The sequence below is a fragment of the Micropterus dolomieu genome, linkage group LG11 (genome assembly GCF_021292245.1).
Source record: "Micropterus dolomieu isolate WLL.071019.BEF.003 ecotype Adirondacks linkage group LG11, ASM2129224v1, whole genome shotgun sequence".
Classification (NCBI taxonomy): Eukaryota; Metazoa; Chordata; class Actinopteri; order Centrarchiformes; family Centrarchidae; genus Micropterus; species Micropterus dolomieu.
Window position 1 is genome coordinate 18,865,677 of NC_060160.1, and position 26,543 is coordinate 18,892,219.

At 40.5% G+C, this 26,543-nt stretch overlaps 2 protein-coding genes across 9 annotated transcripts in view; both read left to right on the forward strand.

Annotated features, from left to right (window-relative positions):
- The first annotated feature begins 11,517 nt into the window (after nucleotides 1-11,517).
- LOC123979419 (adhesion G-protein coupled receptor G2-like) lies at nucleotides 11,518-21,894 on the forward strand. The gene is made up of 9 exons (XM_046063332.1): nucleotides 11,518-11,617; nucleotides 14,972-15,072; nucleotides 15,163-15,284; nucleotides 15,365-15,630; nucleotides 15,735-15,825; nucleotides 15,931-15,961; nucleotides 16,034-16,214; nucleotides 16,313-16,377; nucleotides 21,748-21,894. The coding sequence occupies exons 1-9, from the start codon at nucleotides 11,518-11,520 to the stop codon at nucleotides 21,892-21,894; spliced, it is 1,104 nt and encodes a 367-aa protein (XP_045919288.1).
- Nucleotides 21,895-23,048: 1,154 nt separating this feature from the next.
- The window catches only part of LOC123979155 (adhesion G-protein coupled receptor G5-like), a 5,505-nt gene continuing 2,010 nt past the window's right edge, over nucleotides 23,049-26,543 (forward strand). For 5 of the 8 annotated variants that reach the window (XR_006827169.1, XR_006827170.1, XM_046062922.1 and 2 more), the window contains exons 1-15: nucleotides 23,049-23,221; nucleotides 23,427-23,530; nucleotides 23,651-23,731; nucleotides 23,832-23,900; nucleotides 24,009-24,173; nucleotides 24,432-24,467; nucleotides 24,584-24,655; nucleotides 24,766-24,898; nucleotides 24,994-25,147; nucleotides 25,237-25,368; nucleotides 25,483-25,596; nucleotides 25,728-25,767; nucleotides 25,876-25,976; nucleotides 26,057-26,178; nucleotides 26,259-26,524. Coding sequence is in view for 6 of the 8 variants with exons in the window: in XM_046062922.1 (XP_045918878.1) it covers nucleotides 23,431-23,530; nucleotides 23,651-23,731; nucleotides 23,832-23,900; nucleotides 24,009-24,173; nucleotides 24,432-24,467; nucleotides 24,584-24,655; nucleotides 24,766-24,898; nucleotides 24,994-25,147; nucleotides 25,237-25,368; nucleotides 25,483-25,596; nucleotides 25,728-25,767; nucleotides 25,876-25,976; nucleotides 26,057-26,178; nucleotides 26,259-26,524 (1,585 nt within the window). In the remaining 2 variants the exon portion in view is untranslated. The remainder of the gene's footprint in view (nucleotides 23,222-23,426; nucleotides 23,531-23,650; nucleotides 23,732-23,831; nucleotides 23,901-24,008; nucleotides 24,174-24,431; nucleotides 24,468-24,583; nucleotides 24,656-24,765; nucleotides 24,899-24,993; nucleotides 25,148-25,236; nucleotides 25,369-25,482; nucleotides 25,597-25,727; nucleotides 25,768-25,875; nucleotides 25,977-26,056; nucleotides 26,179-26,258; nucleotides 26,525-26,543) is intronic. The other 3 variants (XM_046062924.1, XM_046062923.1, XM_046062926.1) reach the window with 3 other exon arrangements.

A 26,543-nucleotide genomic window follows, 5' to 3' on the forward strand; every position in this document is an offset into this window, starting at 1 on the left:
TGCTTCAGCAAGTCCTTTCAAGAGCCGGACTGTGCAATTTGTACTTAACACTGGTGCGGATGATTATCCAGCACTTGTTTGTCCGGCTCTAGGACTCCAGCCAGCTGAAATTGGAGATGCTCCTGAAAGATTCAGGAGCTATTAAACAAAAACACTGCAATATCCTCTTTCTTTAAGCTGTGAATCAACACATAAATCTAGTCCCTCATGACTATTAAGTCCTTTGAACGCCTTGTGTTGTCCCACCTAAAATCCATTACAGACCCACTCCTGGACCCCCTGCAGTTCGCCTACAGAGCTAACAGGTCTGTAGATGATGCAGTAAACATGGCCCTTCACTACATCCTCCAGCACCTGAACTCCCCAGGAACCTACGCCAGGATCCTGTTTGTGGATTTCAGCTCTGCTTTTAACACCATCATCCCGGCCCTGCTGCAGGACAAGCTCTCTCAGCTGAACGTGCCTGACTCCTGCAGGTGGATCGCTGACTTCCTGACGGAGAGGAAGCAGCACGTGAAGCTGGGAAAACATGTCTCTGATTCCAGGACCATCAGCACCGGTTCCCCTCAAGGCTGCGTTCTTTCCCCCCTTCTCTTCTCCCTGTACACCAACAGCTGCACCTCCAGTCACCAGTCTGCCAAGTTCCTTAAGTTTGCGGATTACACCACCCTCATTGGGCTCATCTCAGGTGGGGATGAGCCCGTCTACAGGTGGGAGATCGACCATCTGGTGACCTGGTGCGGCCAGAACAGTCTGGAGCTCAACGCTCTGAAGACCGTGGAGATGGTCGTGGACTTCAGAAAGAGCACAGCCCCACCCTCCCCCATCATCCTGTGTGACTCCCCAGTCACCACTGAGGACTCCTTCCGTCTCTCCCAGGACCTCAAGTGGGAGCTGAACATCACCTCCCTCACTGGCTGCAATCTTCCTTCTCTTCTGGACCTGTACACCTCGAGGACTCTGAGGCGAGCAGGAAAGATTGCAGCTGACCTCTCCCACCCCGGACACAAACTGTTTCAGACTCTCCCCTCTGGCAGGAGGCTGTGGCCCATCAGGACCAAAACCTCTCGCCACAAAAACAGTTTCCTCCCGTCTGCAACTAGCCTCATTAACAAAGCCCGGGTCCCCTACTGACACTCCCCCCTTGCAAATGATACAAAAGTCTCTGCACATGTAAATACTGTTTCATCTCGTGTCGGGCACAGACCTGGCACGTCGCACATATTTGTTGTTGATTGCTGATCTTTGTTATTGTATATTTTTATGTTGTCAGTTTATATATTTATATGGACACAATATTATCTTCCGTTGCGTTACTTCTGCTCGGCACAGACCCAGAATAATGCATGTATATATCTGCAACGTTGTTCTTCCATTCCATATTTATATATTTCTACATTTATTTATGTTGACTGTATGTTTGTCTACATGTAGCACCTTATCACCACAGCAAATTCCTCGTATGTGTAAAACACTACTTGGCAATAAAGCTCCTTCTGATTCTGATTCTTCTTCTGATTCTGACTAGGAGTGGGAGGGTCTCAGGAGTGAAAATTAAGCTAGTACACACTAATTATCATAAACCCACACAAACAGGCCATAATTGATTCAGCATTGAAACCACTGCAGCTATTATTAATATGATACAAAGATTGAAACTATATAGTAACAACTGCAATTTTTTATTAACATTACTATTACTATTACTATTATTTTAGATATTTGGTGAGATGTCTTGGGTGAATATTTTGGGTAAAAAAATTTTTTTACATGGTCACAGATGTCTCGTGTCTTTAAGTCAGTTACACATCCATGGAATCACGTCACATTTTCCCTACTTCTGACATTTTAAAGACACATCGGCCATGACACCACAGAAGATGTGGACACTCCACAATTTCATACACTCTTTAGGCTTCCCTGTACTTGGTTCAGAGCCTAGTCGGGGTTGTAGAAGTGTAAACAAAACATTTAAAAGGCATTTGATCCCATAATCAGTGTAAGTAATCAGTGTGTGACCTCAGACACTGCTGTGTCTCATTTCTCATCACAGACAGGAGGCCAAGAGAGAAAGTCATCAACAGGCCTCAAAATCCTCAAAGCATGCTCAAAGAAACATTTGTATATACACACACATCCACAAATACACAAGTACAGTGCTATGACAAAAAAATACATTAGGCATGTATAGGTATTGAATTCTCTTTCATCCGATCGGAGCCTTGTTTTCATTCATTTCTACCATTTTGTAATAATATTTTCAAAAGTCCAACTGAACCTCGTGATGTAAGGGAATATGCTGAAGGTGTCACAAGCTATGACCCTGAATTATTCATGCAAGAAAAGCAGCCTGATAGAAAATCAATCATTCAATCCTGATCTGATACACAGCCTGCTGAAATATTAGCTGTGGCGAAACATCATGTATCAGCCCGTGAATGCGCCTTAATGTACATTCCATTAAAAATTTAGGTCAAGTGCGCGCATGTATGTGTGTCTGTGTGTGTGTGCATATGTTGTTGTGAGGCGAAGATGGTGTGTATACCTGTGTGTGTGTTTGAGCAGGGTGGGGTCACTACGTCCAGTGTCTAGTCTCGGTCTGGAGAGCGGATGGCCTGTCATCGGGGCAGCCAGTAGACAAGAGGGGGTCACATGTGTCTAGTGACCTCCAGGCAGCGTTACGTGAACCCCCTCATGGACCGCGATGAAGTCAGATTGCCTAATCCGCGGAAAACAAAAGTGCTGTCAGTCACGCCGGACAAGTCATCAACAACAGCAGCACCAGCAGCCTGGGAGAATTTCACCAAGCCGGGCCCTTGGCGCACATGCGGCAGTCCACTTATGGGATATTGATGATGGAAAGACGGCTGGCTTGTACACCACTACTGCTAATGGTCTCTAAGTGTTCACCAGTGAAAATGGACTATTTATTTTTTCCGTTAGGTTAAATAGGATATGCTCATATAGCTGCGCTCTGTGTTTTATTGTAAGTGCTTTTGACGATTGGTCTCCGAGTGTCGAATAACAATCAATGCCCGGCCTATAAAGCAGCAACTGCGTATGGGACTTAAACGTATGAAATGTATTTATATGGGAGAGCGTCAGATAGAATAAACAAAGGAGTTCTGTGTTTGCCAATATGGATGGATTATATAAATCTCTTGAAATTATAATCCATGTCACGTACAGCCGGATGATGCTTATCCCAGTGCATCCCAATCCAATATTGTTTTCATATTGTTGTCATAACAAGAGAAATACCATATTTGTCTAAAGCACCAAAAGCTACTGTAATTTACACTGTTTACACACGGTGCACAGTTGTTTGGTACTCAGCTGATAATAAGTATCTCCAGTGGACTGTAATGAGCTTTATGAATGAGATCATCATCCGCTGTAATGTTAAGCCAGAACATGAGACGTAACGGGTTCTCTTGGTGGAACCCCCCTTTGCAAATTTGCCCTCCCTCTCCTTCCTCTTCAGATGATGTCATTTCAACAGCTTTGTTATTCTTTGTGAATATTTAACCCAGATAAGAGGTGCTCAGACAGCATAAGCCAAATAGAGTAATGCGAAGAGATGTGATAGTGAGAGTGAGCTGGACTGGTGCTTGACTATATTCCAGGAGCATGAGGTGACCGGGTGTTGACTGCCCCACGAGGAATCCCTTTGATAGTTCTCCTATCTGCCCAGCGATCAATACATAGCACTGTGCTGATAAAAAAACACAGCTCACATCAAAGCGTATGGCTGCCACGATGGGGGGATAAGTAATAAGATGTCAATTATTAATAGAGGGGAAGGGTCCCCTTTCAAGTGGGAGGGAATTTCAGATAATGAAAATCAAACAAAATCCATCTTTCACAAATAACATCCTCAAGGTATTCAAATCATTTAAAAAGTATTACTTTTTTAAAACCACTAACCATGTAAAACAAAAGCTTTTGTTTAATGTAGTCAATGGAGCCTCAACATGAAATATAGATTTATTTAAAAAAAGATGCATTATTGTATCAACAAAAGATGTAACCTTCCTGTAACCTTCAGACAACGCCATTCCACAGCTGCCGTGATTTTGAACCTGTAACCTTCACCTCCACATAACCCCAACATCTGCCTCACCAAACCACGAATGCACAGATCCATATTCACGTGCACCTGAACTTTCCACAACTCTCTGTGGCTCTCGATCAATATTTTCACCCTAGAGGGGCTTTGTTCTTCCGTGTTTTAATTCAGGCGGCCAACAAAGTTTTTTTCGGTTTGGTTTCACTTTTGAAATTCGTGTTTTTGATTCAGCTCGTCAGAAGCTATGATTTATTGATCGGAATGCCTGTATTAATTGAGGGAAAGAGAAAAATTGACACGGCACTTAGGACCTCTCCACTGTTATTAGACAATGTAAAGCCTCATGTTATGTCCCTCAATGTGGCTGGAATGTTAAATATTCATGGCAAAAGACTCAACATATGGATTAACATGCATATTTTATGTTGGCTGTCCCATATGCCAAAGGCTTTGCAATAAAAACATCTTCCTTCTCTGTCTTTTTGCCTTTTTCACTTTGCCCATAGGCAACTATTTGCAATCTCCTCAAAAAACAGACAAACAAGCATAATCACAAAGGAACCTCTGTGAGTGTTTCTGGGTTGTTCCTTCCCGTGAAGTTCACATGAAAGCAGTTTTATTGATTTCTCAGACCAGACAAAATGTGCTGTGAAGTTTTCTCTCTACTCCCACCTCAGTCCTACCCCCTACCTATGTCAGCGCAGTCTGTATGAGATCTAAGGAGGTTATGTTTGTTTATTTCCATCCAACTGCTCAGAGAAATTAGTCTCCAAACACACCAGAGTATTGTTAGCCTCATTACTTCACTGAAGGTTGCTCACTAAACTCCTTGACCTTTTCCATTGAATATTAATAAGAATTTCCTGGGGATATAAACTATACAGTATACATCATGCAGAGCTACTGTAAATATACCATAGACCATTCGTTAATTAATTAACAATCTCTGACAAGCACCAGAACATATACGTAACAACAAGCAAAGTAAATCCAAGAGGCTTAAAAACTTTGTAAGTAGACGTGAATGTATTCATTAATCCTATGGGATTTATATAGTACAATATATTTAAGCTTATATTAGTTGGTCAAACAATCCTAAACGTTTATAGCTATATAGCAGTGGTGGTCAGGGGGCCAGTAACCCAGGGTGGGTGCAGGGGACTTTCCCTCCAAGCCCTCCCTGCGGCTGCCTTTCTGCTCCTTTTGACAGGCTAATGTGCTGACTCTGGGATTCTCCAGCACTCAGCAGGGAGCTCCTGGCCACCTGCAGCTGAGGACAGGCAAGGAATGATCATATCACCTTCAACAAAGGGGCCTCTTTAAGGTCAAGCTGGGATGCTTATTTATGCCCCCACATGAGGGCAGTGGCCAGGGCAAGCCTCTTTACAGTGATCCCAGGGGGGTAAAGGATTCCTTCCATCATCACCTCCATTAAATTCAAATAATGGAAACATTAGCACATTTTGACAAGATTCGACCTGTGCAACACATCTTGTTGATGGTGTGGTCCTTGTGAAAGACAGGATGAAGGGATGTGGTCAAGTGTGCTCCTACAAATTAATAATAGCGGTGACATTTTGGAGAATACAGCAAGCTAGTGTTTTCTTTTCATATCTTTATTTTACATAAATCTTGAACCTAAATCTCACATAGATATTTTTACAAAAATGCGGCAATGGTGGAAACTTAAAGGAACAAAAGGATTACCCTTATAAACCTCCCAAATAGCTAAATAAACTATCATGATGTTGGTCTTTCTCACCTCCCCACCACCCTCAGCAGATCTCCCAATGACCCATCATCATCTGCACTTCCACATTGCCTTCCTTTTATTCCCCACTTTTTCACACTCCTCTGAGACTCATCTCCTAGTTCACACCTCTATTGTGACATGGGTCCAAGGTCTGTAATCTTGGTCCCTCTGGCCCTCTCCCAGGCCCTTCACACCTCAGTGTGGCCTCCACACCCCACACCTGAAAGGAGATTAGCTGACCATCACCTCTGCTCCTACCTCCACCTCATTTCACCTCACTCTTCACCTTGTCCTTCTGACTGTCCTGCCTCTGTGTAGAGCCTGAAGGTCCAGGATAAGGTTACTCTACTGGGCCTCACTGACGAGGAGACATGTTATTATACATTTGAAGGAGAGAGACACCCCCGCCTGATGTCATGGTGAGATGCCTCAGGGACGAGCTGCAGACTGGTGATGTCATAGTATGTTTGAAAATCTGGCGGGTGGGTGATGAATGAGATGGGGATATGAATGTATCCAAAGGATGATGAGAAGCCCAGTGTGGCAAGATGGTGTCACCCGTACTGTTTGTTTGTTGTTGATGCAATGACAATTGCAATTGTCCCATGACCAGCGATTTCTCCATATTATCTTATTGTCGTTACTAGCACAGCGGCCATAAAGCAGTAAAGATCTTAAATAACAAAAGTCTGTCTACTGGCTGAGGTGACGTTGCGCGAGCCTACTGTATTTCTAGGATGGTGACGGATGCATTTCTGTGAAAACTTTCCACTTCTGACAGTTACAGTGTTCACTTGTCCATGTTTTTGTTTGTTTGTTTGTTTGGGGGCTTGACGTCTGGAGAAGTGCAGCACTGACCAGTATAGGGTTCCACCTGTGACCTTGTAAAAGAGAAGTTATGAAAAATTAATGTGAGAAATTTGACCACTTGTTTTTTTTTTTCTTTTGCTATTCAGAATCTCCACAGTTCATTAACTGAAGTTTACTCCATATTTTGTCTTCGTGCTCTATCTGACAAGAATCATTTTTATGGAGACCCAAGGCAAGTGCTGTGGTTATAGATAGGTAACTGAAGGGTGAGCCAAGCTGCGTTAAACTGATTTATATCTGAAATATTTTAGCCGCATGCTGATCAGGTTTTACACTGAGGCTGTAAAGCAGTCAGTGAGATCAATACTCCACTACATCTGTCATGGTTGTGCAGGGTGACAGTCTATGAGGTGAACAAAGAGTCGGGCACACTCACTGACATTGTACTGCGTATTTAAAGACACCACAAAAAGGATTAGATTTGATGTGTGGTTGCTGTACTCGCCTGTGAGTGTGTGTTTGTGTCATTTACTAAAGGAGAAAGTGCACTGTTGACCCGTCTGTCCCCGTCCCCCATGCCTGAGCAGGTCAGAAATAGCTGTGTAATGTGAGGGACAGCTGTGATTGTGTGCGTGTGTGTGTGTGTATGTGTGTGTATGTGTATGTGTGTGTGTGTGTGTGTGTGTGTGTATACACAGGCTCAAACTTGCAAAGAAAGTATAAACAGGTGCCTTGAACACACACACACACACACACAAACACATCCTCTGATATCCCACATTCCAGCACAAGGCTGAGCCCGCTCCTTCTTTTCCTCACACCCTTCATCTGACACTCTGAAGACTCTCAAACACTTTGATTGCGAGATCAATTTACACTAACAGGCCAATAGTGAAACATTAGTGGGAGGCAACTCTCTGTCGGATAGTTATGGATTGTTGTGTATAGAGGATGAGGTCACCAAGGCAATGCATAGCTGCTCTGCCTCCCGGTCACTTTTCTAATTGGAACGACAGGCTGGGTCATATCGCTCCCAAGTTAAGATCTTAATCTCCTCTCCAGGATTGACGCAGACAGTGTTTTATACCCAGTGGACATAAATATTGACACACGTATCCAGATGTATGCGGGATGATGTGTAACACGAGGCTGTCCCTCTGTCATAGATGGCAGGTCATCTGCTGATCTTGGTGAAGACAAGTTCACGCACAGGGCGCAGGGCGAGGGATACAGCCATATGTAGGGGCTGGGTTGAGCAGGGGTGTGGCTTTGGTGCATTGTGTTCTACCACAGACCTTCAGCATCACCACCAGTTGTCTGCTTGGTAAGCTTTATAGCTAGCCCCCCCCAACCAGTATGATGACATTACGGGCAGCTGTTGTGTGGCACTGCCAGACAGACAACTAAATTCACCAGAGAAGCTGCAAAAAGGATACGGATCACACAGCTCCACCACAGTCCTGTGCTGTGTGTGGTGGGAAAAACAGAGCTACAGCATGAGGGCGATGGCTCCATTAAGAGCCATGAAATATTCATTTGCCATACGGCACAGAGCCCTTGGCTCTATCCCCACAGCATCGTGCAACAAACCACTAAGAAAACTGCTCCTGAAAACAACAACATAGTGAAAAGCCTGCAGTGCAGAGCTAAGCAACAGCTTTAATTATTGTCCTCACACCGGGCAACACTGATTTATTTATTGCTGAATACTAGCAGAACTAAGAACAATACACAAATCTATTAATACACAGAATATAAGCATCACTAACTTAACGGCTGTTCAGTTTGCACAATGCTTCCACATGACCAACTTAGCAAATGACTGGTTAATGAAAGGAGAAGTTTGCTTTTCTCACCTGCAAACAGCGTTAACAACAAACGACTGGCCACACAGACATTAACATGGATAACAATGACATCACCAGACTGACCACATGGTTCAGCAGGTTGAGTTAACTCCAAACTGTCAATAAAAACTCCATCAATGAATCCAACCAGGCCTATCCAGACTACAATCGGGTCTTAAATGTGTTTAGTGCTGCTGGTGGGGCGGTAATTACCTTAGCAGGCTAGCAGGCTGACTGTAATGACATTATCAACCTGTTAACAACCACAGAGGAGCTCAAGCTGTACCTCTAAATGCTCTGTTATCCGTCAATTTATGGTCAGTTGCAGTGTTGTTTATCTACAGTGCTATTTGTTCAGGTCTCTCGTTATTTTAGGGATGCATTTGTATTTATCAGTCAGATGTTGGTTTTGTTAAAAATATGTTTTATCCAGAGATCATCAAACAAAAAGAAGAAAAAAGGCCTGTAATGTTTAAAACTGTGTTAAATTATGTCAAGAAACATACCGGGGGTATTAACATGTTAGGTTTTCACCAGGGGGCAGCATCGACACATTTTTCAGACACGATGTTCATGTCACCTCATCACCTCATGCGTAGCTCCCTATGTCCCTCCTCTGAGTTTATTTACCTGATAATTTTAGAACACAAACGGGGCACTGTGGCTGCCTATAGTTAAGTATGAAGCCTTTCCCTTCATATCAGCCCAAAATGCAAACCGTTTTGGTTGCCACTATACTGTCCTTTCGTTGCATGGTGTGCTTCAACAGTAGTTTGTTCATTCCATTTGCATCAAACAAGCCTACAGTAAACAATTCAACAGGCATATCTATGTACTGTAAATACACAGGATTTGCATTGATTTTATGTTATGACTAGACACAATTTTCATAAAACATCGCCATGGCTTTCCACACCTTTTGGCATCATCACATATTTTGTTCCAGCTTGTTCCAGCACTTTATTGACACTAGGTAACCCTGTATTGTATGTTGTATGTTGATTTAAATATTTAAACCCAAGATGTCATCTTGTATTACTGGTGGCACAGGATAAATTCTTGGTGTCTTTATAAAAATTTACATACAAATCAGCAGGCATGTTGGGTGTGTTTGGAAACTTGAGACTTGACAACAATTTAAAATGAAGTTTTGTAGATTTTAGCATGGCTTTTCTGCTCTATTGAGTTTGAAATGGTGGACAAACAAATGTGTTTTCATTGATCTTTACAGGATTGAACATTTTTTTACCCCATTTTCAGTATTTACGCTCAGCTAAGCTCACCGGCAATTGCCTGTAGTCCATTCAGATATAAGAGTAGTATCATTCTTCTCGTCTAAATCTCAGCAAGAAAGTGAATAAGAGTATCTGCCAAAATATGAAACTATTCCACAGACATTTTGTCAACAGTTATAATTCTGAGCTCAAATAGAGCTCAAATTGCCCACTCTATTATAAGCTATGGTTAATTTAAGCTCCTACTGTGACCATAAAAAAGGAAAAACAGAACACAATATTTCTTTATTGTCCTTCAGGCTTTTGGGGTTTGCCAACTATTTTGAATGTAACAGGACTGGAAGGTGAACAGTTAAAAGACTCAATAATTTTGTACACTAGTTCTAAAACCTACTGACTAACACTGAGTTTCCTCAGAAGATAAAGTCACTGTGAGAATCTCTTTAAAAAACACACTTGTTTTCCCAGAGAAGTTCACCTGGGAGTTGCACCAAGGTATTTTGGGTAAGTTTTCTACAGTTTTGGCATAGGCCTGATCATTGAAAATTTCCATGATTTTGGCACTGTGCACCTTGGAGGGAAGTGAAGCAACCTTGCAAAAGCTCTTTTTAGTTCAGGAGAACACTCTTTTAGAAGACAGACTTTCAGACTGTCTGGACCAGTGGTCTTGTTCAGCATCAATTTAAAAAGACTTGCGGCAACATCATCCTCATTGATAACTATAGATGTCTCAACAGGGAGATAAGCACGTATACAAACAAGACTACAAATCGACAGCCATGCTAGTGGCACTGTGCCCTAAGCTAAATGCTACAGTCAGGATGCTATCATGGTCACAAATGGACTACATGTGGTGAATGGATAACATGCTGTATAATGCATTTCAATCTTAACAGATAAAGTGCTTTACAATTTTCCCTCTCATTCACTTGTTATGAAAAGGGCAATGCTAACATGTTGGTGTTAAGCAGGTATGTTTATATCATGTTCACCATCTTAGTTTAGCACGGTAGCTAAAGAATTGAGACAAACTGAAATGTTGTACTGATTATGGTGTTGGGTGAAATGTCGGGGGATTAGCAGAGTTATTCAAATTTATTTTGAATTCATGACAATCCATGCAATAGCATTACTACATCCATGCAATAGCTATTGGCTACTTTCATTCAAAACCACAAATGTGAACTTCATGGTGACACCAGAGGAAAAGTCAGGGGAGCACCAAAGTAGGGTTCATCCAATGGGAATCGTGAATGTCTGTACAAAATGTAGTAGTTGCTGAGATATTTCAGTCTGGACCAAAGACTAACCAACCAACCGACATTTCCATCCATAGAGCCACGCAGCTAGTATGGCTGAAATGAATCAAAGAAGCAAAATAGACTAGACTATATACTGTATAGAATATATATTGCATTTACCATTCATTTTTTGTCCATCCTGTCATGTGAATAAAGAAACATAGTTCTTTTTTTTTATTTTAAAAACTACATATAAACTCTTCACTCCAGTCCATCACTATATGTGGCAGTCTGCGAGATGAGAATGCAGTCACGACATGTGTCAAGAGAAGTGGACATACTTCATTTGCAAGGTAAATTAGACAGGAACTATATTAAGGGTTTATCTTTCACTAACAGTCGCTGTGGAGAGTGACAACACAGAACACAGAAAATCACCGCAATCAGGTAATGGAAGCTGTTGTACGGTTAGATGGCACTGAAAAATGTATATATCTATAGGTTTATGGTGAGATAACTTAATCCCATAATGTACTTGACATTGTCCTTACTCCTTAGGATAATGTCACCACTGGATGGAAAGCATCGCTCGATGTTTGCAGTGGAGATGGCAATCCTGTTCTTTGGGATATTCCTCAAGAACAGCATATGTGAGAGCTCAGGTGAGTAAGTTCAACAAAAGTTAACCTGAAACAAATCATTATTTCTCAACACAATTTAGCACCTGTTCTACAGATTGACATGTATATTATATTTGTCATTTTGTTATCTTGTTTTTTACAGGCACAAATGAGACGTGCAGACAAAAACATTTTCTGTTTGTCAGCTGCAGAAAGCCAGACAGTACATTTTATTTTCCATCAGGTAAGCTTTATAACACCATAGAAAGATAAATGAATGAAAATTGAACTGAAACATTTTAAAGAAACGAGTGGTTTCACATTGTATTTCAGAGGTTGTCTATCGCGATGACAATGGAATTAAACTCTGTTTCTATGTCAATGGAAACGACAGACATGCAGGTACAATATCCTAATTATTAGCCTGATTTGAGCCCAGTGGAAATAACCATAAAGCTGTTTCTCTTGGTCATTTGATGAACGTGAGTGTATTGTGGTTTGTATATTCAGACTGTTGTAAAACTGGAGATTTCAACTGCGACTTTAACATAACTGGTAATGAAAATAACTACAACCTAACTCTGACTGATGAGACTCTATCCAAGCAAGATATCGTACTGATGACTTCACCAATGCAAGACTTAAACTGTATGCCATCAAGGTTCTACAGCAACAATTCAGGTATCACTAACAGCCACCTTTACCACACAAACTCTTGAAACAACTAGGTCTGGGCATAGTAGTTTCAAATATGCTGAACTCTGTTTTTTCATTGTACCACTAAGAACAAAATGTAGTAACTGGCATCATTGCAAATAAAGACTGTTCACACAGACAGTGGCTGGGTTGAAGTACATATGAGTACATGTTTGCACACAAAAGCAGTGAGAGATTGCCCCCTGTTGGTCAACAGTAAGCTGTCATCTTATAAAACTTTTATTCTGTTGCAGGTTTCCTTTTGAACATTCACAACTGCTTGGATAAGGGTAAGATCACAAATTTACCACAGCTCTTATTTTCCATACCAGCACACATTTAACAGCAGTAGAAGAACTCTTCAGTAACAAGTAATATAATGTTTTAATATGTTTAAGGTACGAGCAGTATTAGATTGAGCCAAAACAGCATCTGTGAAAGAGGTATTATTATTTGTTTATTAGATGAAATTATTATATCTCAGTGATCACAAAAAGCGTGGTAGTGAAAATCAAATATTTCTGTTTGTTTATGTGTGTGTGTGTGTCTGTCTGTTTGTGTATCAGGAAAAAAAATCTACAGCCTCACCATTTTAAGTAATAAGCTAATGTTGTGTAAGCCACCACAAAACGGTTCTACTACTGGACAAGTTACAACTAGTGGACCAGTTCCATCAAGTGGGCAAGTTACAACTACTGGACAAGTTACAAGTGTGCAAGTTACAACTACTGGACAAGTTACATCAAGTGGGCAAGTTACAACTACTGGACAAGTTACATCAAGTGTGCAAGTTACAACTACTGGACCAGTTACATCAAGTGTGCAAGTTGCAACTACTGGACCAGTTACATCAAGTGGGCAAGTTACAACCACTGGACCAGTAACATCAAGTGGGCAAGTTACAACCACTGGACCAGTTACATCAAGTGGGCAAGTTACAACTACTGGACCAGTTACATCAAGTGGGCAAGTTACCACCACTGGACCAGTAACATCAAGTGGGCAAGTTACAACCACTGGACCAGTAACATCAAGTGGGCAAGTTACAACCACTGGACCAGTAACATCAAGTGTGCAAGTTACAACTACTGGACAAGTTACATCAAGTGGGCAAGTTACAACTACTGGACCAGTTACATCAAGTGGGCAAGTTACAACTACTGGACAAGTTACATTAAGTGGGCAAGTTACAACTACTGGACCAGTTACATCAAGTGGGCAAGTTACAACTACTGGACCAGTTACATCAAGTGGGCAAGTTACAACCACTGGACCAGTTACATCAAGTGGGCAAGTTACAACCACTGGACCAGTAACATCAAGTGGGCAAGTTACAACCACTGGACCAGTTACATCAAGTGGGCAAGTTACAACTACTGGACCAGTTACATCAAGTGGGCAAGTTACAACCACTGGACAAGTTACATCAAGTGGGCAAGTTACAACCACTGGACCAGTTACATCAAGTGGGCAAGTTACAACTACTGGACCAGTTACATCAAGTGGGCAAGTTACAACCACTGGACCAGTTACATCAAGTGGGCAAGATACAACTACTGGACCAGTTACATCAAGTGGGCAAGTTACAACCACTGGACCAGTTACATCAAGTGGGCAAGTTACAACTACTGGACCAGTTACATCAAGTGGGCAAGTTACAACTACTGGACCAGTTACTACTAGTCACACCACCGTGGGGAACATTAATGTCACCACTAACGGCCTAGAAAACGCAGTGTAAGTATCTAACTCAGAGGTAGCTATAATGTTGCTGTTGGTGTCAGCTGCTACATTTTGATTTGGCATGATTAGTTATGATGATGACATTTGTGTTTCCATTACAGAAATATCATGAAAAATCTCTCCTCCTACCTGGAACAGACGGGCAACTCCACGGCATATATTAAAATAGGCAATATTAAAGGAGTGGTCACTAAACTTCCCCCCAGAAATCAAGAAAACATCAACATTGGCATCACAACAAGTGATGGTGTCAAAGTATGCAGTTTGCCATGACACAACATTAAAACCTGATGTTAAGTAGGGTTAAATCACCATAGCTTTCTTATATATTTTTTTTGTAGATTATAGAGAATAACTATGATCTGACGACAGGCTACTCTCGATTGGTACAAATCCCAAAAGAGGCCAGTGACATGGCAGTAGGAAGAAATGGTTCATTTGTTGGAGTTGTATTTTTTTCAGGAATATATCAGGTAAAAGTAAAGACCTAATTATGCAGTCTTGACGACTTTAATACCAACATAATTACTAAATTATATCCACCTTTTCTGTGCCTGTCATAACTGTACACAGTATTCCACTCTCAGCAGAATGACTCCAACAGTTATTTTCTCAACAATGAGGCAGTGGGAATTGATATGGGAACAGAAATATCCAACCTCTCACATACCATAGACATTCAGTTCAATAATGTGGACAAGGTAAGAGATGGCAAATAAATAATTTAATAGGTTAATAATTACTGCCTATATGACAAAGCAACAAGCACTACTTTTCTTTTTTTTATTCTAACACAGAAAGAAAGCATTGCTTCATGTAAGTCATGGAATGGCAAAGGTACTGTAAATATATTCTTTTGATAACTTTAACAAATCAAAAGTCCATTGTGTGACAGCTCTCTCAGCCATTAATATGAAAGAGACTTTTTAAGTACAGCGGCTTCTTCTGCCTTTGTAGGAAAAGAAGCGATTTGGATCACAGATGGCTGTAGGACCTATGAGACCAATGGCAGCATCACGTGCCAGTGCTCTCATCTAACATTTTTTGCAATACTGTTGGTAAGATGAATTTGAAACTTGAATTACTTCAAGTTTGAACGTAGCTACCACGGACATTTCCCACATAACCAACAATGTGTTTTTTTTCAGTCACCCTCACCTGGAAACATCAGCTCTTCAGACTTGAATTCTCTGACCTACATCACATCCATCGGCTGTGGCCTGTCTATGTTTTTCTTAGCAGTGGCTCTCTTTATGCATTGTCTTATCAGGTAAAGAATCACTGGGCAGTTTTTCATTTGAACTTACTATATTAAAGGCTTTTGCTGACACAAACTCACTCACTCCACAGAAAAGGGAAAGCAAGCCAAGCAACTAAGATCCTGATCAACCTCTTTGTTGCCATGTTCACCCTGAACTTGTCCTTCCTGACCAATGAGAGCATTGCCAACCTAGGGAACTTTGGCGCATGTGTGACCATTGCAGCAGTTATGCACTACACTTTGTTGGCCACTTTTACCTGGTTTTTCATGGAGGCTCTACACTTATTCTTTAATCTGTGGAAGCACCCATCTGAAATCAAACATTACATGATGAAGATTTGCGTTGCAGGATGGGGTAAGAGAACTGAACCTGACCCATTTGCACAAAACAACCATGTGGGCTTAAATTGATACTTCACATGCAAAACAAAATGTACGCTCAATTGTCTTTCTCTTCAGTCACACCAGCTGTAGTGGTGATTGCTCTTCTTGCCTCAGGAAAATATGATTACCTGGTCATAAATACCAGTGATGGGAACGCAGCAAAAATGTAAGCGACTCTTACTGACTGCATGTCTCACATTTCTTTATCACATAAAGAGATTCATGTTACAAAGTGGATGATTGTTTTATTTATTATTTATATTATTTTCAGGTGCTGGATCTCTGATGCTGTTGTCCATCAGGTGGTGAATATCGGTTATTATGCTATAGTGTTCATCTTCACCTTTAGCATATTCATCATAACTGTGCGGCAGATTGTTCTTTTCAAACCCACAACAGGGAAAGGCCAGGACATCAGCTCCATCAAGAGAAACTCTTACTCCATTATAGGCCTGTTCTTCCTGCTTGGCATCACCTGGGCCTTTGCTTTCTTCAGCTACGGGCCTTTGCGTGTAGCATCCTACTATATCTTCACCATCCTCAACTCCTTTCAAGGTAGACTCCAAACTCACACACAGCAATATGAACTACACTCAAATGGTACATGTGATGGTAATACAATGTTTGTAACCCAACTACACATGTTCTTGCAGGTTTCTTCCTGTTCATCTACTATTACCATTCCAGCAAGACTGTTGGAGAGGACAGACTCTGCACAGTCAGTGGTAGCAGTACAGCCACATCAAAGACAGTTGTCCCAAATCTCTATCAATAAGTATTTGTGCTCCACATGTTTCACATGGGGACAGAAAGTGATTTTGCCTGAAATTATTTTGACACAAGAGGGCAGCATTTAATTTCATTTAGTCAAGCAGATCCTCTGTTGAATGAGGTGCTGGTAAATTGGTATATATTAAAAAAACGTTCCTCATTCACCCCCAAAATGCCTTGTGTTCCTGATTGAATGGCTACTCTCCTAAAATGGCTAATCTGGATTACCTTCATTGAGAAAATTACTCATGAGTAGAGCACTGACAGAGGAGATGGAGAAATATCCTAGAAGTTAATTGTGCCGCTGACTGTTTCAACAGGAGCCCTGTCTCACCTAAAGTAAAACTTTCAGAGAAGGTTGTGATTCACACAGAATATATCACAGAGCTCCTAAATCAAAGTTTCAGCCATGTGCTGGAATGCCAGAGTGTTGATGTTTAGGAAGAAAAATATTACCCTTTTGACTGATGTGGGTCTGATACATACTGAAGATGGCAAAACGCAGAGAAAAAAAAATAGAGGTGAAGGGAAGTCTTGTCCCTCACATACTTTACAGCGTTGGGGGCCGAGCAAGCCAGCTAGCACTTTGCGTGCCTGCAGATAATTACCTTGAGCCTCCAGAGCAGGATCCAATGTTTGGGGAGCCTTAACTGGCTGACAAGAAATTAACTCATGACTACCTAAAGTGATAAGAGGCCTGAGGGCATGTTATGTTGAAACTATTTTCTGAAATATTTTTTTTATTCACTATGCCATTTAATAAGTTAAGTGTATGTTGGCAAACTGCTTAATGTTAAAGAAAGTTTTTGATTTGTTATCTAGTGATGTGTCCGTCCGTATCGAGGCTTCGAAGCTTGTGTCGAGTAATACAGGATGATTTTTGTGAAGCGCGTATCAAGGCTTGTGTTGATGACGTATGTGGTGACGTTCGAAGCCTCGCAAGCCGGCTGTACGTGACCGATTCAGGAGATGGTTTGCGGGTTTGGCGTGCGATTCGAAAGGAGCAGCAAAATGCAACGGACCCTCCTTAACATTTTGTGGACTTTTGAACATGAACACAATTAGATTTTATCTACAGCTAATTTTAAATGACTAAAAAATTTGATCAACTTATGTCAGAATTGCTTTGATCATATAACTTCAAAAATTGTGATGAAACAGAGGAAAAGAAAGCTTTGACATGTTTTTTTTTTACATTTTGTGGCTTTGGTAAGAATTAAACTCTTACCCCATATTACCTTAACAATAATTTTCTAAAGCAGGTAAAATTATCTCCAAAAAAGAAACCGCCTGAAGCATTGTGGAAGGGTTATTTTTAAATAAAGATGAATAAAATGTTGTCTCTATTATCTAAAGTCACAAACCAAGTTATCATAACCCTCTCCCTTGTTTCCACTTTCCTTCCTACTCTGTCATTGTATCATAAAGACAGACGCCTTATTAAAAAGCTAATCAGTCATGTATTGGCATCACAAACATCATTCATTAATTTATTCAGTTCAAAGCTTCACACACCAAAGCCGTGTTGCCGTTATAATCACTCTGCCTGTTTTACATTTATTGTCCACTTTATGGCACAGTAGAACAAATGAAGCACTGTGAAGCTTCGGCCCATGAGTGAACCAATTGGATGGAAAGCTTCAGTGCTTCATCTCGCCATCACTGTTGTTATCCATTTGTATATTTTTGTCCTCTACCCCTTCCTGATTTTTTTTTTGCATGTTTGTCACACTGAAGTGTTTCAGAACATACTGAAATATTAGTCACAGATAACAGAAGTAAACAAAATGCAGTTTTTAAATGAAGGTTTTTTATTTTTAAAAGGGGAAAAAGGCCAAACCTACATGGCTTTGTGAGAAAAAGTGAGCCCCCTAAACCTAGTAACTGGTTGGGCCACTCTTAACTGCAATCAAGCGTTTGCGATAACTGGCAGTAAGTCTTTTACAGCGCTGTGAAGGAATTTCGGCCCACTTGTCTTTGCAGAATTGTTGCAGTTCAGCCACATTGGAGGGTTTGAGCCTTAACCGCTTTTCATGTCACAAAATCGCAATTGCATTCAGGTCAGGACTTTGATTATGCCACTCCAAAGTCTTCATTTTGTTTTTCATAAGCCATTCAGAGGTGGACCTGCTGGTGTGCTTTGGATCATTGTCCTGCTGCAGAACACAATGTGCGTTTCAGCTTGAGGTCACGAACAGATGGCTGAACGTTCTCCTTCAGGATTTTTTGGTAGACAAAAGAATTCATGGTTCCATTTACCACAGCATGTCTTCCAGGTCCTAAAGCAGCAAAACAGCCCCAGACCATCACACTACCGCCACATATTTTACTGTTGGTGTGATGTTCCTTTTCTGAAATGTTGCATTACTTTTCCACCAAAAGTAATGGGACACCTTCAAAAAAGTTCACTTTTTGTCTCGTCAGTCCACAGAGTATTGTCCCAGTTTTTGTCCAGTCTCTTTCTTATGCTGGAGTCATGAACACTGACCTTAACTGAGGCAAATGAAGCCTGCAGTTTGAATGTTGTGGGAGTTTTTTGTGACCTCTTGGATGAGTGGTCGCTGCGTTCATGGGGTTATTTTGGTCGTCCTGCCACTCCTGGGAGGGTTCACCACTGCTCCATGTTTTCACCATTTGTGGATAATGGCTCATTGTGGTTCGTTGGAGTTCCAAAGCTTTAGAAATGGCTTTATAACCTTTTCCAGACTGATAAGTCTCAATTACTCTGTTTCTCATTTGTTCCTTAATTTATTGGGATCACAGCATGATGAGGATCTTTTGGTCTACTTCACTTTGTCAGGCAAGTCCTATTTAAGTGATTTCTTGATTGCGAACAGGTGTGGCAGTAATCAGGCGTGGGTGTGGCTAGAGAAACTGAACTCCAAAGATGTGATAAACGGTTCATTTGTGTTTTAATGGGGGGGCAATCACTTTTTTACACAGGGCCATGTAGGTTTGGATTTTTTTCCCCCTTAATAAAAAAAAACTGCATTTTGTGTTTACTTGTGTTATCTTTGTCTAATATCTCAATATGTTCGATGATCTGATATATTCCAGTGTGACAAAAAAAAAAAATAGAAATCAGGGAGGGGGCAAACACTTTTTTACACCACTGTATTATAGAAGTGTTGTTGGACTTATAGATATCTGCCTTATTTGATACTTGCAATTAGTTTGTATTTTTATTTTACTAGCCTTAAATTAAACAGTCCCATCTTTTATTTACTTATTTGTGATCATAGTAGCGTGTCAAATTTTATTTTGATAAAATGTGGTAGAACAGGACACAAAATGCAGACCTTCAGACCAACGTGTAACTGCTTTTGTGAATGAAATGCAGAAATAGAGTTTAATAAAATGTGTGGTATCATAAATGGACACCAGAGTAGTCTTTCCTTTCATGCAGAGCACAGCAGCCTTCTGTGATGTACCTGTGTGTGTCCATACGTTCGAGTTCTCGAGGTAAACCACAGCAGAGTCTTCATCTAGGAACTGAGATTACCATGCAAAATGTGATTAAAAATCACAGCACTGTGATAAATGATGGTGAAACACACCATGGAAAATGTGTCAATTTGAAGAGCTTAAGATTTCGCAGCCAAAGATAACCAACACTGCTATTTATTCAATAATTTATTAAATCAAAAATCACTAAAGGCTCCCACACAGAGATTAGGATTTAAAGTTTTACTGGTTTTACTGGTTTTATTGCTATAAGTATTTCTATCTAAACTATTTCAAAAAGAAAACTCTGAGTGAAAATGTGGCCACCAGAATAGCATTTTAACATGTGTAGATGTGTTTCCTTTAGTGGAGGGAAACTGAGAAAACCTTTTTTAATTCCTCTCACTCTTAAACCATGTGTACCGTAGTGGCTTGGAGAAGCACCAACACATTGACGTGCATCTTCAGATTTTGTGAGACAGCTCAATGACAAAAAATTACAAAAATAAAGGTGAAAGCAATAATGTGTGGATTTTACTGCTGCATGCAACAGAAGTTATCTTCTGTCTATAAGCAAAGGAATAATTATTGGAAAGTTTCCACCATCTAGTCCCTCCGCAGTGTCCTTTTGATGGGAGATCATTAGTCTTTAGCGGAACAAGAATATTATTAATACAAGCTAATGATCATTCCTGGCTACCTGCAGCTGAGGACAGGTCAGGAATGATCACATCACCTTAAACAAAGGGTGCTTATTTATGCCCCCTACATAAGAGCAGTGTCCGGGGCAAGCCTCTTTACAGTGATCCCAGGGGGCACATTTTGACAAGATTTAACCCGTGCAGCAGCAACCCAATCTGAAAAGCTGTTTGCAAATAAAAGTAGCATTTACCATGTTGAGGGTTATAAAATTAATTTAGGAAGATTTCTCATGGTTTACATGAATTTTTAATGACAGGTCTTGAAAGGAAAGTCGCTTTTCACATATTTTTATGGTACCTTAAGTGGTAGCAGGCAACAATAGACACATTTTGTTTTCATTGTTCAGTTAATAAATAGTTCTAAATATAATCACATTTGTTACATTCAGTGCTTCACAATACTGAAATAGAGGCTCAGCCTGCTGTGTAGAGCTGGTTCCTCGACAGATCCAGGTGATGCTAAATGCACAGACTCACTCAAACTACTTTTTCACTTAAGCCATTGTTGTTGCTTTTCTTTGAGTTCATGTCAAGACTAACTACAGTTATAACTATCTCTTTCATTTTAAAGTGCAAGTTTAAAAATTATAAGTGCATGTTATGAAGCTGCAATGAATCAGTTCGGAAGAAATGGGCCATTTGAAAGATGGCAACAAACCACAATGCACTCATAATATAGGCATTGTGGGAAAGCACAGCACCCCAAAGAATCATTTAAATTCAATTTGCCAGGTGCTACAGCAGATTTCCTACCAAAGCTTCCCCACAACGCAGTCAGCAAGAGTTTCATCATTTTTCATTAATAAATCACACATCTTGTTGATGGTGTGGTCGTTGCTAGTGAATGACAGGGTGAAGGGATGTGGTCAAGTGTGCTCGAACAAATTAATAACTGCAGTGAAATTTTGGAGCAGGCTAGTGTTTACATTGTGGAAACTTAAAGGAACAAAAAGGTTAACCTTATAACCCTCCCAAATAGCTAAATAAACTGTCATGATGTTGGTCTTTCTCACCTCCCCACCACCCTCAGCAGATCTCCCAATGACCCATCATCATCTGCACTTCCACGTTGCCTTCCTTTTATTCACCACTTTTTCACACTCCTCTGAGACTCATCTCCTAGTTCACACCTTTATTGTGACGCAATCTTGGTCCCTCTGGCCCTCTCCCAGGCCCTTCACACCTCAGTGTGGCCTCCACACCCCAAACCTGAAAGGAGATTAGCTGACCATCGCCTCTGCTCCTCCCTCAACCTCATTTCACCTCACACTTCACCTTGCTCCACATCTCCCCCTTCTGACTGGCCTGCCTCTGTGTAGAGCCTGAAGGTCCAGGATAAGGTTACTCTACTGGGCCTCGCTGACGAGGAGACGTGTCATTATACATTTGGAGGAGAGAGACACCCCCGCCTGGGCGCAGAGGCTGATGTCATAGTATGTTTGAAAATCTGTCGTGCGGCTACAGACAGATACTGTATGTATGAAGCCTTTCTCTTCATATCAGCACAAAATGCAAACAGTTTTGGTTGCCACTATACTGTCCACTTTGTTCCATGGCGTGCAGTGACAGTAATTTGTTTATTTAATTTGCATCAGACAAGCCTACAGTAAACAATTCTAATAATCTAATAATTGTATTACTGGTTGCACGGATAAATTCTTGGTGTCTAGGTGTAAAAATGTCCATGCAAATCAGCAGGCATATCGGGTGTGTTTGGAAACTTTGTCTTTGCAACACTGATTTCTAACTGACTACTGCGCCACCATGTTTGTGGGTCTGATAGGCAGCTTCACCTAAAGGTAGGTGGTCAAGTGACTGGCCAGAGCCTCTCAATGGTTTTATACAGTTATTGTGATAAGCTGAAAATCATTCGGCATACTTGCACCTTTTTTGGCACAGGCCTGATTATTATTCATTTCTATGATTATGGAACTGTGCATCTGGGAGGGACTGAAGCAACCTTGCACAATCTCTTTTTAGTTCAGGAGCACAGTCCTTTAGAAGACAGACTTTCAGACCATCTGGACCAGTGGTCTGGTTCAGCATCAATTTTACAAGAATGGCAGAAACATCATCCTCACTGATAACTACAGATGTCTCTACAGGAAGATAAGCGCATATACAAACAAGACCAAGTCTGTAGCCACGCTAGCCGTACTGTGAGACTGTGCTTTTCAACCTTAACAGATAAAGTGCTGTACACCAAAATAGGGTTCATCCAATGGGAATCAGCCCCCCTACACCCCTACTTTCTTGAAAATTCTATCATTCAAACCTTTGTCAAAATATTCTATCAGAAAGAACCAAGGAAGCTTTTTAGATGGGAGGCCAAATGTCTTTAAAAAAGTAGGCCCCCTGGATAGAATGGTCACAGCACACATGCCCAAAGCATTAAGAATGTTTACAGTTGAAATATTTCGCTTTTATTTAAGTATGTTCAAAATAAACCATATATTGCAATTACCATTTATTTTTTGTCCATCCTGTCATGTGAATACAGAAACATACATTGAGAAAATGCCTGAATACTATAAAAGAACTACATAGGAACTCTTCACTCCAGTCTATCACTATATGCGTCAGTCTGCCAGCTGAGAACGCCATCACGACATGTTGTGAGAAAAGTGGACATGCTTCATTTGCAAGGTAAATTAGACAGGAACTGTATAAATGGTTCATCTTTCACTAACAGTCGCTGTAGAGAGTGACAACGCAGAACAAAGAAAATCACCTCAGTCAGGTAATGGAAGCTGTTGTACGGCTAGATGGCACTGAAAAATGTATATATCTATCGGTTTATGGTGAGATAACTTAATCCCATAATGTACTTGACATTGTCCTTACTCCTTAGGATAATGTCACCACTGGATGGAAAGCATCGCTCGATGTTTGCAGTGGAGATGGCAATCCTGTTCTTTGGGATATTCCTCAAGAACAGCATATGTGAGAGCTCAGGTGAGTAAGTTCAACAAAAGTTAACCTGAAACAAATCATTATTTCTCAACACAATTTAGCACCTGTTCTACAGATTGACATGTATATTATATTTGTCATTTGTTATCTTGTTTTTTACAGACACAAATCAGATGTCCAGACAAAAACATTTTCTGTTTGTCAGCTGCAAAACGCCAGACAGTACATTTTATTTTCCATCAGGTAAGCTTTATAACACCATAGAAAGATAAATGAATGAAAATTGAACTGAAACATTTTAAAGAAAATTCTGAGTAAAGAGTGGTTTCACATTGTATTTCAGAGGTTGTCTATCGCGATGACAATGGAATTAAACTCTGTTTCTATGTCCATGGAAACGACAGACATGCAGGTACAATATCCTAATTATTAGCCTGATTTGAACCCAGTGGAAATAACTGTACAAGTGTTTCTCTTGGTCATTTGATGAATGTGAGTGTATTGTGGTTTGTATTTTTAGACTGCTGTAACACTGGAGATTTCAACTGCAGCTTTAACATAAGTGGTAATGACTATAGCCTAGCTCTGACTAATGAGACTCTATCCAAGCAAGATATCGTACTGATGACTTCAGGAGAGCAACGTTTCAATTGCATGCCATCACAGTTCTACAGCAAGACTTCAGGTATTGTTGACAATCACCCTTACCACAAGAACTCTTAAAAAAGAAACTACTATGCCCAACTATGTTTGGGCATAGTAGTTTTCAATCTGCTTAACTCTGTAAATGTTGACTCTGACAGTGGCCTAATTGAAGAGGGTATATGAGTACATATTTGCACACAAAAGCAGTGAGAGATTTACCCCTATTGGTCAACAGTAACACCCAGAGAATGTTTCCTCTTTTAAGCTGTCATCTTATAAAACTTTTATTCTGTTGCAGGTTTCCTTTTGAACATTCACAAATGCTTGGATACAGGTAAAATCATAAATCTACCACAGCTCTTACTTTCAATACCAGCACACATTTAACAGTAAAGGAAGCACTCTTAACAAGGCATATGTCTAACAATGTAATGTTTTAATATATTTAAGGTAAGGTAAAGAATATTCGACTGAGCCAAAACAGCATCTGTGTGGCAACATGTGATACAGAGGCGTGCAGAGGTATTATCATTTGTTTGTTAGGTTATATATTTTTAATTATATCTCAGTGATCATTTTATTAACAAACCAAAAGAGTGTGTTAGTGAAAATGTTTGTCTTTTGAAATGCAGGTTTAGCAGAAACAGACTTGACCGTAGCAGCACATGAAATGAGAACGTCATGTGAGCCACCAGAAAAAGGTTCTACTCTTCAACCTCCTGTGAATAAAACAAATAGCACTGTTAACAGCCTAGAAAACGCAGTGTAAGTATCTAACTCACTGGTAGCAATAATGTTGCTGCCATTTGGTGTGGCATTATTAGGAGTTGTGATGATGATCGTTTGTGCTCCTATTACAGAAATATCATGAAAAACCTCTCCTCCTACCTGGAACAGACGGGCAACTCCACTGCATATATTAAAATAGGCAATATTAAAGGAGTGGTCACTAAACTTCCCCCCAGAAATCAAGCCAACATCAACATTGGCATCACAACAAGTGATGATGTCAAAGTATGCAGTTTGCCATGATACGAGAGTAAAAACACGATATCAAGCAGGGTTAAATCACCCTGGTTTTCTGATGATCTTTTTTTTTGTAGATTATAGAGGAAAACAATGATTTGATAACGGGCTACTCTCGATTGGTGCAAATCCCAAAAGAGGTCGTTGTCATGGCAGAAGAAAGAAATGGTTCATTTGTTGGAGTTGTATTTTTTCCTGGAATACATCAGGTAAAAGTAAAGACCTAATTATGCAGTCTTGATGACTTTAATGTCAGCATAATTACTAAATTATGTCTACCTTTCCTGTGCCTATCTTAACTGTACACAGTATTCCACTCTCAGCAGAATGACTCCAACAGTTATTTTCTCAACAATGAGGCAGTGGGAATTGATATGGGAACAGAAATATCCAACCTCTCACATACCATAGACATTCAGTTCAATAATGTGGACAAGGTAAGAGATGGAAGATAAAATATATAATAGGTTAATAATTACTGCCTATGACAAAGCAACAATTACGAGTTTTCTTTTTTTAACATACATACAACATAACATTGAGTTTCTTCTTCTTTATTCTAACACAGAAAGGAAATATTGCTTCATGTAGGTCGTGGGATGGCAAAGGTACTGTAAATATAGTCTTTTTAATCAAAAGTCCATTGTGTGACAGCTCACTCAGCCATTAATATGAAAGAGACTTTTTAAGTACAGCGGCTTCTTCTGCCTTTGTAGGAAAAGAAGCGATTTGGATCACAGATGGCTGTAGGACCTATGAGACCAATGGCAGCATCACGTGCCAGTGCTCTCATCTAACATTTTTTGCAATACTGTTGGTGAGATGAACAAGTAATTCCAGTTTGACCGTAGCTACCACAGACATTTCCCACATAACCAACTATGTGTTTTTCTTCAGTCACCCTCACCTGGAAACATCAGCTCTTCAGACTTGAATTCTCTGACCTACATCACATCCATCGGCTGTGGCCTGTCTATGTTTTTCTTAGCAGTGGCTCTCTTTATGCATTGTCTTATCAGGTAAAGAATCACTGGGCAGTTTTTCATTTGAACTTACTATATTAAAGGCTTTTGCTGACACAAACTCACTCACTCCACAGAAAAGGGAAAGCAAGCCAAGCAACTAAGATCCTGATCAACCTCTTTGTTGCCATGTTCACCCTGAACTTGTCCTTCCTGACCAATGAGAGCATTGCCAACCTAGGGAACTTTGGCGCATGTGTGACCATTGCAGCAGTTATGCACTACACTTTGTTGGCCACTTTTACCTGGTTTTTCATGGAGGCGCTACACTTATTCTTTAATCTGTGGAAGCACCCATCTGAAATCAAACATTACATGATGAAGATTTGCGTTGCAGGATGGGGTAAGAGAACTGAACCTGA

Coding starts and splice junctions, on each gene's coding strand:
- LOC123979419 (XM_046063332.1), top strand. CDS start 11,518: ATGTCACCACTGGATGGAAAGCATCGCTCGATGTTTGCAGTGGAGATG. Junction 15,826..15,930: donor GATGGGAACGCAGCAAAAAT/GTAAGCGACTCT, acceptor TATTATTTTCAG/GTGCTGGATCTCTGATGCTG. Junction 16,215..16,312: donor CATCCTCAACTCCTTTCAAG/GTAGACTCCAAA, acceptor ATGTTCTTGCAG/GTTTCTTCCTGTTCATCTAC.